The sequence below is a fragment of the Notamacropus eugenii genome, chromosome 2 (assembly GCF_028372415.1).
Source record: "Notamacropus eugenii isolate mMacEug1 chromosome 2, mMacEug1.pri_v2, whole genome shotgun sequence".
NCBI classification, from domain to species: domain Eukaryota; kingdom Metazoa; phylum Chordata; class Mammalia; order Diprotodontia; family Macropodidae; genus Notamacropus; species Notamacropus eugenii.
The window spans coordinates 395,706,638-395,722,626 of NC_092873.1; the positions used below are offsets into that span (position 1 = coordinate 395,706,638).

At 37.6% G+C, this 15,989-nt stretch overlaps 1 protein-coding gene across 1 annotated transcript in view; it reads right to left on the minus strand.

Annotated features, from left to right (window-relative positions):
- Positions 1–15,989, minus strand: part of NID1 (nidogen 1) — a 113,537-nt gene that overhangs the window by 43,294 nt on the left and 54,254 nt on the right. Inside the window, exons 10-11 of the mRNA XM_072647546.1 lie at positions 7,951–8,076; positions 1,093–1,242 (exon numbers count right to left, since the gene is read on the minus strand). Of these exons, the coding sequence (XP_072503647.1) occupies positions 1,093–1,242; positions 7,951–8,076 (276 nt within the window). The remainder of the gene's footprint in view (positions 1–1,092; positions 1,243–7,950; positions 8,077–15,989) is intronic.

Sequence of the window (15,989 nt, forward strand, 5' to 3'; positions counted from 1 at the left end):
CAACTCATTACCTTAATTCTCAACATACAACAAGTCTCTGATCTCCTAACAGGGCTATATTTCAGGTATAAACACAGATGACTTTCTTTAAAGAAACTGCTAAACCCAATTTACAAAAAGGATGAATAGGGAATGGAGAAATGACCTTTGTTTTGTTTCAAAGATTTTTCACCTTATAAAAGGAATCCTTTAATTTTTACACTTCCACAGTGAATCTAAGTGTTTATTTACTGTGGTAGCTACTTAACAAAGAGGCTCAAAGATCAAGAAATTTCAACTGTACGAGGCCACATAATTGGAGACCAATTTAGAAATGAAGATAAAGTGTCTCTGAAATGATCTTCTAAATGCATGGATTCACTGTGCTTATTTGTTAGAATTTTTATTGATGTCTTTTGTTTTTTATGCCTTTATCATTTCCTAGTATGCCTCCAAATTATCTATCCCTTGAATTTAATGTGTAACAAAACAAAGCAGAAAAGCAGAATCTGTGGTAAAAGAAGTTCAGATTGGAATGCATCATGGAATCAATTTTAAAAAATCAATTTGCTGGAAAAGGCACACTTGATGTTGTATATCAACAGATTTGGGGTACTGTGCTCATATGTCATTTTACTAAAGGTAACCATTAAAGGAATCCTTAAAGGTTTTAGGAGACAGCAAAATACAGAAGCATAGGTCTTAAAAGGGACCTAGAGTTCATCAGTGTCATCCTTGAAATCCTAACTTCCATTCATTTAGTTTTAAATTTTATCTTTTGTTTCCACTTTAACAACAACAGCTACAAGAAAAGACAACACAATTGCTATTTATTCATTCATTTAGGTGCACTCAAGATCCAAACACTAATTTTCATGAGGATATATAGATTCTCAACTGTTTAAATTCAAGGAAGGCAAATAAATAGGACACACACATTTCTTATCCTATGCAGTTAAAATAATAACTGCTTTTGACCTTATAAAGTTTTGTTAGCGTAGGCAGAGAACTTACTGTCATCACAGAACTTTCCCATGGAATGCAGATTAAAATACATTGCTTTGTATTAGTTTTTATGCACCTATTGAAGAAAGAAAAAGAAGCTTCCTGTACCTTGGCAGGCGTGCCCATCTCCTAAGAAGCCGGGCAAACAGGAACAGTGGTAGGAGGAGCCACCAGTGTACACGCACTGTGCCCGCTGGGGGATGTCACAATTGTGGAGGTTAGTTGCACAGTAGTTGATAGGGCGATCATCGATAATAGCTGCAAGACAGATTTACAGAAGATTCTAAATAAAATTTCCATTTAAATAATAAACAACTCCATTTTCTATGGTTACTTATTTGCTAGAGATGGTGAATTCAATGTCAAGAATTTCAGAAGAATCTACAATGACATTTTCTAGCCCATAGACAGCAGATGGCTCCTTCGCTGTAAAGGTTCATTCAAAAGTCACTAAAGGAAATTATATGGGATGCTCACATGGACAAAGAAATATGATTGTTGGGATTGGAAGCTCAATTCCGTGTGGACAGTCTCGGGCGGGTAAAGGTGGGAGCTTCTAAATCTTAGAGCTCTCACGAGACCCTCCCAGGAAACGGCAGGGAATAGAGGTGAACCGAGCTATCTCGAGTAATTCCGCCTCTTCCCGTGAGAAACGTGATGGGAGAGAGATCTCCCCGCCCTCGAGATGGTCCCGGATCTGGGCACACTATTGTTATCTAACAGCACTGTATTGAGATGCAAACTGTGTGGCTGAAGGTTAAGTAGGATTGAGGAAGCCTGAAAGCGCTCTTAGCACGTGAGGAGCCAAGAGGACAGTAGGCTCCGCTTCTCTTCTCTTCTCTCTCCCCTCCCCCTCTCTCCCTGCTTGTACTTCTACTTCCAATCCCTTAAGATCTTAGCCTCCTTAGGAAATCTCCCCCTCTTCCTCCTAAGGAAGACCCCCCTGCACTTGTAACTAGACCCTGAAATAAAGCTCAACCCTTGTTCGACTCTGGAAAGTCCTTTCTCTCATATGTGCATCCGGCGTGGCCAGCCGAAGACCTCGGGAGGTGAGGTAAGAAAGACTCGGGTAGCCCACACAGGCCTCTAGGCCTGGCATATGATAATACTAGTAATGGCATTTATATAGACCTTTGAAGTTTACAAAGTACTTTACATGTACGATCTCATTTTATCTTCATAACCAACTCAAGAAGTGATGTAAAAGGTGATCCCTTTTACAGACGAGGAAGCTAAGGCAGACAGGAGGTTAAATGTCTTTCTTAGGATCACAGAGCTAGTAAATGTTTGAGACCAGATCTGAACCTAGATCACCTTGAGTCTATCAGTTGTTTCCCATTTAATTTTCTATGCTTCTCTTGCCCAGGGAAGATGCAGTGGAGGAAGGTCAGAAGAGGCAGTATGGTATAATGGAGAGAACTTTTTGGATCTGGAATAAAAGGGCTTATGCTCAGAGTGGGCTCAAAATTCAATCAATTCTGCTACTTACTATTTGAAAGATTTGGATAATTCATCTAAGTTTCCAAGCCCCGTCTTCCTCATTTGTAAAAGAGGATGTTGTATTAGATGACCTACCTCTAAAGTCCCTTTCATCTCTAAATCTATCATCTAGTGATAAGGAGGTAATAAATTATACACTCTCTTTTGACTTTGACATAAAAATAGGAATGTGGTTTAAAGATGAAAACAAAGGGAACTCAACTCAATTCTGAAAAAATCATTTGGCCTCTGCAGTCCCCATTATCATTCCATAAAACATAGGATCAAGGTAAGATGTGGATTAAAGAAAACGACATGAAAACTTTGGGCTAACTATTGTGCTGCAAGAAATGATGAAAGTGATGGTTTCAGAGAAACTTGGGAAGACTTGTATGAACTGATACAAAATGAAGTAAGCAAAAGCAGGAGAATGATTGACACAATCTTACAAAGACAACTTTGAAACTCTATCAACACAATGAGTACAGACAGTTTCAGAAGACTCATGACAAAACATGCTGCCCACCTCCAGAAAGGGAGGTGATGAACTCAGAGTGCAAACTGAAGAATTTTTAAAAATGTGGCTAATAGGGGAATTTGTTTTGCCTAAGTATACATGTTTATAATGTGTTTTCTTCTTCTTGCTTTCTCAATGCATGTGTGGGGTAGTGGTGGGGGAACTGGGGGAGAGAATGCAGACCTGAAAAGAAAAAAGAAAAAGAAAACCTTAGGGCTAGTCCTAAAACTTTTCTTGTGACTTCTAAAGCAGGTCTCTTAATCCTCCTCTTCAATGTACAGGGCCAAGCCACTTGAAGCAAGATAAACAAAGATTAGGTATACTTCCATTTCTTTGGCAGCATTATAAGACTTACGCAAATGGACACTTAGATCAAAATCCTTTGCCAAACAAGGGAATTACCAAAGAATTTGGGAACCAAAGGCCAACCTATAATGTTCAGTAACTTGAGTCTTCAAAGTGAGAATGTGACATACTTCCACAGGAACTAGAAGAACACAATTATTGTAGCCACAGAGGGCCTGCCTTTATTCTGGTTTCCAAATTTACAGGCTTAAAATTCCTAAGGATGGTCAGGAATTTGATCCAGGCTCCTCCTCTAAAATAAATCTATCACTGATCAACTTTGCCAATGTAGTGTCTCCAAAAGGAAAAGGCTTACGAGTCCTAGTTGAAAATTCTTGTAGTTTGTGCTTCATTCTCAAAGAGGACCATGGTCTCAGGAAGGTGATACCATGACTTGCAAGTGGATTGGATTTAAGTGAGGCAAGGTTGCAAAGTCACCAGCCTCACATTTTCCTCTGGAGCCATCTGGGTTCAGTGGCCATATATAGATCAGGATGACTGGAGATGGCCCCAGATGAATTGAAAAGGGACAGGGAGGGGAAAGGAATAAGCATTTATATAGCGCCTACGATTTGGCAGGCACTATGCCAAGTGTTTAACAAATATTGTCTCATTTGACCCATATAACATACCAGCTAGATAGGTATTCTATTTTATGTCAAAAAAAAAAAAAAAAGAAATAAAGCACAGTGTCATACAACTGGTAAGTGTCTGAGGAGGGATTTGAACTAAATTCTTCCTGACTTCAGTACCTAGCTATTGGTACTCTAGACGAAAGGACGTTACCTAGTCAGTCTTAGAGGGAGGGCAGAGCCTTTCCTTATGTCCTCTTTCGTCCTTATCTTTTTATCATTAATGTTCATCCTTTTCCTAGGCTTGCTCAGCAAAATAAAGGAAAGAACTGGGAAGGGGGAGTGCTTAGGTAAAATAAACACATACATTTAGGAATTTAGGGTGAGAGATGTGACTTCATTGATACAAAGGACTCCTTCCAGAGAAACTACCTGTACTAATGGAAGTCAACAACTTCTCTGCAACTGAGAGGGTAAGTGATTTGCTTTTAGTGTCATGCAGTCAGTATTTGTCAAAAGTGGCCCATGAGCCCAGTTCTTCTTGACTCCAAGGCCAGCTCTCTCTTCACTCTGCCATCTGGCCTCTCACATATAGACAGTTACTATTGTGTGGGCCAACTCTAAGAGCATTGAAAGATAGAAATTTTTACAGTAGAGGAAGCATCCAGTGAGATGATCATTGGATGGCCATCCTACAGGGAATGGAGACAAATATGGTAACTTCTCTACAATCTAAAGTAGATGGGCCAAACAAATATAGATAAAGTCAGTATGTGGCAGAGGTAGGGCTGGAAAAATATCTTCATGGACTTCCAAAATTTGAGAATTAGGAAGGACCTCTGTGGCCATCTAAGCCCAACCCATTATTGAAAGAAATCCCTACTATAACATTCCCAGTAAGTAACAAACCCATTCAGCTTCTGCTGAAGACCTCCAAAGAGAAGGAAGCTATCACCTCTTTAGGCAGCCCATTGTACTTTTGGATAGTGTTAATTTGGAGACAGATTTTCCTGACATCAAGCCTAAATTAATCAAACCTCTTTGTAACCTCTGCTCATGGCTCCTGGTTCAATTCTTTGGTCAAACAGAACAAGTGTAAGGTTTCTTCCACATGACAGTACTTCAAATTCTTGAAAAGAGCTATCCTTTCTTCTTTTCTCCAGACTAAATATTCCTGGTTCCATCAGCTGATCTTCATAAAATGTAGACTCAAGACTGTTCCCTCCTATAAACACTTTACAGCTTCTCAACATCCTTCTTAAACTGTTATGCCCAAAGCTTAACACAATACTCATGCTTTAGAAGGTTTGACTTTTCTCTTTCCTTGCATTTCTTTGAGAAGCCTTGGAAAAGGAATATACTCTGACTTGGTGAAATCTAAGTCAGATTCTGCTAACCTGTAACCCTCCATGATGGCAGTGACTATGTCTTAAAAATTCCAGAATCTAACACAGTTTTCTGTATACAATAGATATTTTAAAAAATTGTTGTTGAATAAATGAACTTATTTCTCCCTGCGGTTCTATCAAGTCCCCATCCCAATTTATGTTGCTCTCCCAAATTCTCACTGCTTCTTTCTCTCCTCTCTTTCCCCACAGGTTAGGGGCAGGAGAAATATGAAGAAGAAAAAAATTGAGAAAGAAAAGGAAGGGATCTGAGAGAGATGGGAGGGAAGTACTAAAAAAAAAAAATAGGAGGGGGAAAAGGAGAAGAAATACAGAGCCAGAAAAAGAAGGGCCATGAGGGATGACAGTCTCTGAAGAGAGAAATCAAGAAAAATAAGCCTACTTTTTAAAATGTGGAAATAAAATTAATTAGGTGCATATGTGCCATATAAATGTTGAAAGTAAAATCATGTATAACTTTGTTGGAAGGAGCGGGGAAGAAAGCAGGCTTTTTATTTAGATAGAAAGAATGGTCATTTTAAACATATATCTTATTGAAACTTCTTTAGGGCCAAGGAGTAAGAGTATGTGCATGCTGATGTTGCAAGAGAATAGGGAGGGAAACACAAAAGATAAACTTTTGTCTATTTCATTATCACTGTAGCTAAGGTTTGCTTGATTCCTAGCCTCCCTCCTTCCTTTCAAATGAACAGCTCTGAACTTTGCCATCAGTGAATAGAGAAAAGAAAACTGAAAGAAAATTCAAAAGCAAGAAAGACAACACTCAAAAGTAACTATTTCCATAATAGAAAAAAAACAAAACAAAACAGATACATATACAGTAGATGGAAAATACGTGTGTATTGGTATATATGTGTACGTATACACATATACGTACACATATGCAAGTATGCATCTGTGTGTCATCTGCATGTACATAAAGCCCCAAGTCCTGGAGAGTTCAACACAATCACCCTTTCAATCAACAGGCAGCATCTGGCTTCCTCAACTCTGACTGCTCACTTCTTCACCCCTCCCCTGCTCAATCCATCTTTTCTGATCTCAAATGAGAATATTCCTACTCAAGGCTTGGATCCAGCATGAACAATTTCACCAGGTAAGTGAAGAAAAAGTCAATTTTGCTGATAAATTACCTTAAAAGAGCTTTATATTGGTAGTTACCTTTCTTCCTCATGAATCTAAAGGAACCCACAAAAGTGGTTTAGAAAATAAATAAGATGATTTGCTTGGAGTTGGGAAGAGGGAAGGTGAGGGGTTGTAATTACTTCTGTTCACTTTTTAAAAAAATTATAAGACTAGTTTGAATAGACATCGCCTAAACCATTAGATTGCTAAGCTGATCAGTATGTCTTTTCTTCATGGACCTCCAGAAAGATTACATACAGGATGACAACACTGATCTTTATTTATGATATGTGGTGTAGCAGATAAAATGCTAGACTTACAGTCAGGAAAGATATGGGTTTCAATTCCACTTGAGACATTCATCAACTGCATGACCCTGGGAAAGTCACTTAACTCAAGACTCTAAGAGTCACTTAACCCTTTCTAAACCTCAGCTTTCTCATCTATAATATAAGAACAATAATAGCATATAACTCATAGGGACATTATGAATATCAAATAAGACAATGAAAGCAAAGCATCTTGCCAATCTTAAAAGTGTTATATAAATGTAAGCTGCTAACATGGTTATTGTTATATTATTATTACATTATACAATTATGATATTTTTATATTATACTATTATTATATTATTATACTAGAGGAAACTAAGTACAGTCTTAAGTGTCTTAAGTGAATCAATCCAGAAAACAGACCGAGGCAATAAATTCTTTGAGGTCTCTGCCTATATACAGTGTCAGCCTGGCCACACTACATACCTACTATATGAACATAGTATCATTATGCAAAGGGAATTTTCTCATCCATTTAGAAATTTAACTAAACTGTGTGTGTGTGTGTGTGTGTGTGTGTGTGTGTGTGTGTGTAGAAATCAAGAAAAACAAATCAATTTTTAAATACAAAAATAAAATTCACTAGGGCTAAAAATCTCAATTATCTGAAAGAATACAGAGCAGAGGAAAGGGAAGGAAAGGGCCTAGAAGCACAGATGTTTGGGTCTTGCTCAAAATGAGAACTGCCTGTTCCTTCCCGCCCCCGTGAAACCATCTCACCTCGGGACCTCTGCAAAGCCTGATCCAGGGCTCCAAGACAGAACAAACATAAAGCATATTCGGGTTTGCCAAATAGTGGGAAAAGGACAAAGAGATGGTTCATGGACAGCATTAAAGGCTGAACTGTTTTAAATTTGAGAATGCTGAGCTTAGATGTCATGTCCAGCATTCTTGCTCCTTTAGACCTGGAGAGCTCCAACAATCTTTGAACTAAAAATTTCTTGGAACTAGTAAGATGAAGTATACTCATGGGGATAAAGTAGAAATCTTGAACCAATCTGGACTCTCCTCCATGTCTCTCCCCTTCATCATCACCATCTAAAGTCATAATTAAATACCTAACAAATAACCAGCACCCAGCCCGCTTCCCCCAGTGACATTACAGAGACTTTGATAGTCTCAAAACAACACAGAAACCATAAGAGGAAGAGAATACATGAGATTGTTAAAATCTTACACTGATAACTTACCCACACACACGCCTTCATCAGAAAACTGGTAGCCCTCAATACACTCACAGCGAAAGGTTCCTGGGTGATTATTACAGATGGCATTGCTTCCACAGGCTGTTGGCTGCTCTGAGCATTCATCAATATCTAGAAGAGATAAGAATTTAGAAGATTTCATTTTCTTCATCCAGTCCTGTGATTGTATCAGTGTAAGTAATAACTGTCCAGCACAGAATCTCTCTACCAATGAAAATCCGCAATTCATCTGAAATTTATAGTGTTAAAGATTTGCCTGAGTTAGGCAGAAGTTAAGAATTTTGCCCATGCAAAGAAGTGGAATTTTTTTAGAAGAGTGTAATGCTAATGGGATAATAAGAACTTCCTTGCCCATTAATAGGCTTCATGTGGAGCCTATTGGGGGGAGAGACTTGCCTAAAGAGGAGCTTGCTTAGGGGGAGGCTTGCTAGTCGGAAGGCTTCCACACTTTTTGATACTAAGTTGATTAGCACTGAGTCACGAGGGTTGTGATGCCTTCTGGTTCTGATAAGTGTATATATACTCTGAGTTGGTGTTTTGCTTTAGGAGTTCACTCAGGAGAAGGATTTTTTGGTTTCCTAGTCGAGACTCTGAGTCATGTTCAGAGCCCCCCAACTGCTTAGATGTCTGTGCTCCCTTGATCCAGTGATACATGTAAAGTGTCTAGCAATATTACTGCGTTCAGACAGCTGAAGCCCTGTCTGTTGGCCTTCGTGCTAGTTCTCTGCTTGTATTTTCTATATTCACTTTCTCTAATTAAAGTAGGGATTGTTAACACCTTTAAAGTTCTTTCCTTTATAAAGCAGATCAAGAGAACCTGTGCTAGCACCCATCCTGGGTTTGCTAGGGTGCTTGCTCCTACTGGGGAGGAGGTGGGGGCAATCGGGGCTAATTAACCTGCCCAGGGTCACACAGCTAGTAAGTTATCTGAGGCTGGATTTAAACTTGGGTCCTCCTGACTCCCGAGTCAGTGCTCTATCCACTGCACCACCTAGTTGTCCCCAAAGAATTGAGGGGACACCCATCAACTGGAGAATGGCTGAACAAGCTGTGGTATAAGATAGTGATGGAATACTCCTGTGTTATAAGAAATGATGAGCAGGATGATTTCAAAAAAAATCTAGAAAGACTTATGTAAACTAAAGTGAAGTGAGCAAAACCAGCAGGACATTGTAGAGTAACTGCAGTATGGTAAAATGATTCACTCTGAATGACTTAGCTATTCTTAGCAATACAGTGATCCAAGACAATTCTGAAGAACTCATGCTGGAAAATGCTATCCATCTCCAAAGAAAGAACCAATGGAGTCTGAATGCAGATCAAAGCATACTTGCTTTTTGCCTAATTTTTCTTGTGTGTGTTTATCTATTTTCTTTTGCAACATGGCTAATATCAAAATATGTTTTGTATGACTGCACATGTATAATTCATGTCTAACTGCTTGCTGTCTCAAGGAGGGAGCAGGGGAGCTAGAGAGTGAGAGAACTGGAAACTCAAAATTTTAAAAAATGAACAGTTAAAAATTGTTTTACATGTAATTTGAAAAAGATAAAATATAAAAGTTTTCACATTAAAGAAAAATTAAGAAAGTTGCTCATAACCACTCAGTTAGTGGGACCAGAGGCAAGGCCCTAACCCAAGACTTCCTAACTCCAAGGCTGGTCTTTAGCCACCAGGCCACTCAACTTCTCTTTTTATATTATTGTCATATTAGAGCTGGAAAGGATGACTTTAGATAGTATCTAGTTCAATGACCTGATTTTATAGATGGAAAAACTTAGGCCCAGAGAGGTAAGTAATTTGGCCAAGCAACACAGGTAGTAAGGAGAAGAAGGAAAATTTGAACCCAGGTTCTCAGATTTCAAATCTAGCATTCCTTCATTGGCCCCAGACTTCCTCTTGCATCAAAGACGTCCTCTGATGCAACCTTATGGCATGAGGGATATTTACAAAGGCACTTGAAGGAAAGCTACAGTAGGTCTGAGCACGCTAGAAAGTTTTCAAGAATGTGTATGTTATCAAAAAGCAAGCCTGGTTAGGTTCCCAGAGACTCATCACTAGAAGGCTGGTTGCCAGGTGAGGAATTCTTTATCCAATGCAATTCATTAAACTATGTCCTAAATCGTGGAGAGATTGTGACCCACAGAAGAGGAATTACCCCCATAGAGAAAGTGAAAGATCATTTAATTCCTAATAAAATAATCATAATAGTTTGTATTCATGTAGTGTTTACCATTTATAAAGTGCTTTCTATTAATCATAGCAATTGTTCATCACAACAAGTTTGGAAAATGAGTAACACAAGTGTTATTATCCCCATTTAACAGAAAAAGAAACTGAAAAGAATAAGTGAGATGGCTTGTTCCAGGCAGTTGAAATCTCAGTGGCATCCTTAACTTTTCATTTACACTCGCAACACACATACAATTTATTGTCAAATCTTAACCTTTCTACTTTTATAACTCTCCTATATCTCTCCTCTCTAGTCACACAGACACTCCCCCTTTTGCAAGCCCGGAGTATTGTGGAAGCTTTTTGGGTGAGTTGAATTTCAATTTCAACAAACATTTGTGGAAGAAATTCTTAGTGAGAGTGTATGGTCTTAAAATTGTCCACTGGGAAAATGCACTTTCTTTGAAGAGGTTGAAACAAGGTAATAGCAAAGAAGGGAAGAAGCATTTTTAAGCATCTACTATGTGTCAGGCACTGTACTAACACACACAGAGAAACACACACATATATATGTGTATGTATATATATACATACATATATGTGCTATATGTATATAATTTCATTTAATCCTCACAAAAACTCTGGGAGGTAGGGGGTATTATTATCCCCATTTTACAGTTGAGGAAACTGAGGCAGAGAGTTCAGTGATTTGCCTAGTAAATGTCTGAGGCCAAATTTAAACTGAGATCTTCTCCAGGACCAGCATTCTATTCACTTTGCCATTCAACTGCCATTAGTCATAATTGGGCCTTACTTAGATGACTGATAAAGTCAAATTGAACTTAAAACATAATAAAAGATTTAATTTTCTGTTTCCAAATGATACTACTTTTCTCTAATTATCAATTAAAAGCTAAGATATGCTGATTTCACAGATTTAGGTTTATGCTAAAATGACCAATCCACAAATTTGACCAAATATAAACTTGTGCATCTCTTTACTCCTTTTTCTTAAAAAAATTATTTAATATTTTATTCTTCCCACTTACATGTAACAATTTCTAACATTTGTTTTTTAAAATTTTGAGTTCCAAATTCTCTCTCTCTCTCTCTCTCTCTCTCTCTCTCTCTCTTTCTCTCCTTTCCCCCATTGAGAAGACACACAATTTGATGTAGGTTATACATGTGCTATTGCACTATTAGTTATTATATTACTTATATTATAAAAGAAAACACAGACCAAAAAAAAAGTCAAGAAAAATAAAGTAGTAAAAAAAAAAGTATGCTTCTTTTTGCATTCAGACTTCATTAGTTCTTTCTCTGGAGATGGATAGCATTTTTTTATCATAAGTCCTTTGGAATTGTCTTGGATCACCATACTGTTGAGAATAGCTAGGTCATTCACAGTTGATCATTGTACAATATTGCTGTTACTGTCTAAAATGTTCTTCTGGTTCTGCTCATTTCACTTTGCATCTGTTTATGAATTCCTCATGATTTCTCTTTCCTGTTTACTTTTTTATGCTTCTCTTGATTCATATATTTGAAACTCAATTTTTCTATTCAGTTCTGGTCTTTTCATCAGGAATGCTTGAAAGTCCTTTATTTCATTGAATATCCATTTTTTTCCTCCAGAAGAATTATACTCAACTTTGCTGGGTAGATTATTCTTGGTTGTAATGCTAGCTCCTTTACCCTCCAGAATATCATATTCCAAGTCCTCTGATCCTTTAATGCAGAAGTTGCTAAACCTTGCTCTATCCTGACTGTGGTTCCATGATATCTGAATTGTTCCTGCCTCCCCCCTGCCCTGGTTAATTTGTAATATTTTCTCCTTAACCTCAGATCTTTGGAATTTGGCTATAATATTTCTAGGAATTTTCATTTTGAGATCTCTTTAAGGAGGTTATTGGTGAATTCTTTCCATTTCTATTTTACTCCCTGGATCTAAAATATCAGAGCAGTTTTCCTTGTAACTACTTGAAAGATGATGTCTAGGCTTTTTTTAAAAATCATGACTTTCATGTAGGAAGTCAATAATTCTTAAATTATCTCACCTGGATCTATTTTCCAGGTCATTTGTTTTTCCAATGGTATATTTCACATTTTCTTCTATTTTTTTTTCTGCCTTTTGATTTTGTTTGCTACTTGGTGAAATAATTAGTTTCCATTTGCTCACTTCTAATGCTTAAGGAATTATTTTCTTCAGTGAGATTATGTGCCTCCTTTTCCATTTTTTTAAGGAGTTACTTTCTTCAGTGGATTTTTATGCCTCTTTTACCATTTCATCGATTTTTTAAAGTTGCTATTTTCTTCAGTATTGTTTGTGCCTCCTTTACCAAGCTGCTGACTCTTTTTTTCATGATTTTCTTGCATCACTCTCATTTCTTTTCCTAATTGTTCCTCTGCCTCTCATTTGACTTTTAATATCCTCTTTGAGGTCTTCTAGGAATTCTTTTGGGGCCTAAGACCAATTCACATTTTTCTTTGAGGTTTCAGATGTAGCAGTTTTTACTTTGTTGTCTTCTTCTGAGTTTGTGTTTTGATTTTCCTTGTCATCATAGTAACTTTCTATGTTCAGGTATTTTTTGTTGTTTGCTCATCATTCCAGTCAATTTCTTGACTTTTAACTCTATGTTACCATGGGGCTCTCTGCTCCTGGGGTAGAGGGAGCACTGTCCCAAGGTTCAGGCTTTTCTTGCTGTTGCTCTCAGAGCTAGCTCTAGGGACCTAGAAGTTTTCAGTTCATCCAAAGTGGTATGATCCTAAGGAAAGGTGTGGTCATTACTCTCCTGGACTGTGCTCTGGTATGTGAATGAACAGGTACTCTTGTCCACCCTGGAACTGTGACCAGGGTCCCCACTCTCCTGTGGCCACAAGCTCTGATGTACTAGTGCCTCTTCTCACCCTGGGACTGCAACCCAATACTGTAACCCAGATCCGCATATGGGTAATACAATAGAGTCCTGCCCCCAGTGCCAGCAAAGGGATCCCTTTAATCTCCTGACCAGTTGTCCGATCCCCTTACCATGTGTGGGCAGAGAGTTCTGAAAGTCACTACTGCTACCACTGATTCAATCATCCCCAAGGTCAACCACTATTTACTAGTAGCCCTATACTATACTATACTACACTATACTATACTATACTATACTATACTATACTATACTATACTATACTATACTATACTATACTATACTATACTATATACTATACTATAGCCCAGCCTATACCAGTGCACTCCGTTCTTACCTTAGTACAACAGACCTTTCCTGCTGATATTCTAGATTCTCTTGGGTTGGAAAATTATTTCACCCTTCCTTTTGTGGTTTCTGTCACTCCATAATTCTTTTTGAAGTGTTATTTAAAGTTGTTTGGCAAAGTATTTGGGATAACTCAGGTGAGTCCCTGCCTTCTGTCTGCCATCTTGGCTCTGGTATTTCTAACAATCTGAGGTTGATAGGTAGGACTACTGACTGAGTTTATACTCTGTCTTCTCAAATACCTCAAAGTAGGTCTTTGGGGGAAAAAATGACTCCTGTGACAAAGCATAGATTGCTAACTTAATCAGTTTTTTTATTTGTCAGGTGAGTGTCATTCAGATTTAATAGATGCTGCACATGGCATGGAAAAGACCTCACATAAATCTGTTTGTAGTTCTTTTTTGCTGCATCAGCCCTACAAAGTATTTCACTTTGAGGTAAAAGCCCAAGCCAAATTGTTTTACTCTGTAAAGTACACACTGAAAACCAGAATCCTGTGAAATACTTAAAATACACGATCTCAGAGAAAAGGAATGTGTTGTGCATAGTTGGAAGGTCACAAAGCAAAGCTGCTCCAAAAAATATAATAATCCTAACTACAAGCTGTATCTCAACAATGTTCCACAAATGTGGATTTCAAAACCAAGTCTAGGGCACCAGCTTCTGACTCTGCTGCTAGACGCAGGGGTTGGGATTCATTTGGGGCTTCTACTTCCTATGCCACGAAAGCTTAGAGAAAATTCCAGACTCAGATATTCCTCTGGAACCTTTGTATAGAATGTAGGGGGGAAAGAGTTCAAATACTGGCCCTGCCACCTACTAACTGTGCAAAGTTAGACAAATTGCTTAATTTCTAGTCATTTTTTAAAAAATGCAATTAAAATGAGATAACTAAGGTGATTCATTGGATATAGAATTAGACCTGGGGCCAGCTGGATGGTATAGTGGATAAAGCACCAGCCCTGGAGTCAGGAGGACCTCAGTTCAAGTCCAGCCTCAGACACTTGACACTTACTTGTTATGTGACTCTGGGTAAGTCACTCAACCCTGACTGCCTCACAAAAAATAAATAAATAAATAAAACCCTCAATATTAAAAAAAAAAAATTGGACCTGGATTCAACAATACCCAAATTCAAATGCAGTGTCACATGCTTACTAGCTATGTGGTTCCAGACAAGCCACTTACCTACTGCCTGCCTCAGTTTCCTCATCTGTAAAATGAGTACAATAATAGTGCCTTCTTCCCAGGATTGTGGTGAGGACAAAATGAGATAACATTTGTGAAGTACTTTGCAAACCTTAAAGCACTGTCCATATAATACTCATTTTTATCCTACCTACTTCATAGGGTAGGTGAACATGCCTTTCACTTTCCTACTGTTATCATGTTGTTCATGCTATTTCCTATTCCTGGAATGTCTTACCTCTTCATGTTTGCCTATTGAATTACTACCTGTGTCTTCTTTCCTTGAATCTCACATGGCAATTCATTTTGCATGTCTTATCTTTGCATCTTCCTTTGCATCTAACATAATGTTCTTCATGTAGTCAGTATTTAATCTTGTTGAATTAAACTGAACAAGGCACAATACTCTTAGTAGTTCAATATGAAACATTCCTTTCATTCTGAAAGTTCTTCAAATGCTTCAACATAGATGCAGCCACATAATTTCATCTCCATGGGTTCTTCCTCCAATAATGCAGACCAAAACCTATCTACCTCTTCTTATCCTGTAGAATTTTTGTTGGTGTCTTATCCCATAGATGATTTGACATTGCATGAATACCAATCAGTGATAGGTTATCACTTATCTGTTCCTCTCAGTATACGATCAACTCATTTCCTTTCAACTTCTACAATATAGTTCTTAAAAATTTAATTTTGTTGTTCAATTCACAAGCATCTTTTTCTCTCTCTCACCTCACCAGACTGAATTGAAAAGAAAAATCAAAAGTCGTGTAACAAATATACATAATCAAGCAAAACAAATTCCTGTGTTGGGTAGATCAAAAAATGAGTCCATTTCTATTTTTCAAAAGGAGGGTGGCATGCTACATCATTGGTCCTATTCTAGTTATTAACTTGATTATTTTATAAGTTGTTTTGCTTCTCCTTAACTTCACTATGCATCCGTTGATTAAAATCTTCCCAGGTTTCTCCAAAACCATCCATTTTCTCATTTCTTATGGCACAATAGTATTCCATTCCATTCAAATGGCATGGTTTTTTTTTTCAGGCATTCTCAAATTGATGGGCATCCCTTAGTATTAGTTAATTTAAAAACAATTTCTTTCTATCACTTTCTGCTAGGTTTTATTGGTAATTTACAAAAGTGTTGATGATTTATGTGTATTTATCTTATATCCTACAATGAAATTATTGTTTAAATTAAATTTTAGTTGACTATCTAGAGTTTTCTAAGTAAACCATTTGCAAATCATTTGCAAAACAAAATGATTTTGCGTTCTTTCCCCTATTTTTATTTCATTTGTTTCTTTTTCTTTTTACTAATATAGACAGCATTTCTAACACTACATCAAATAGTGTGATTTTACCCCTAATCTTATTGGAAAGGCCTCAAATTTA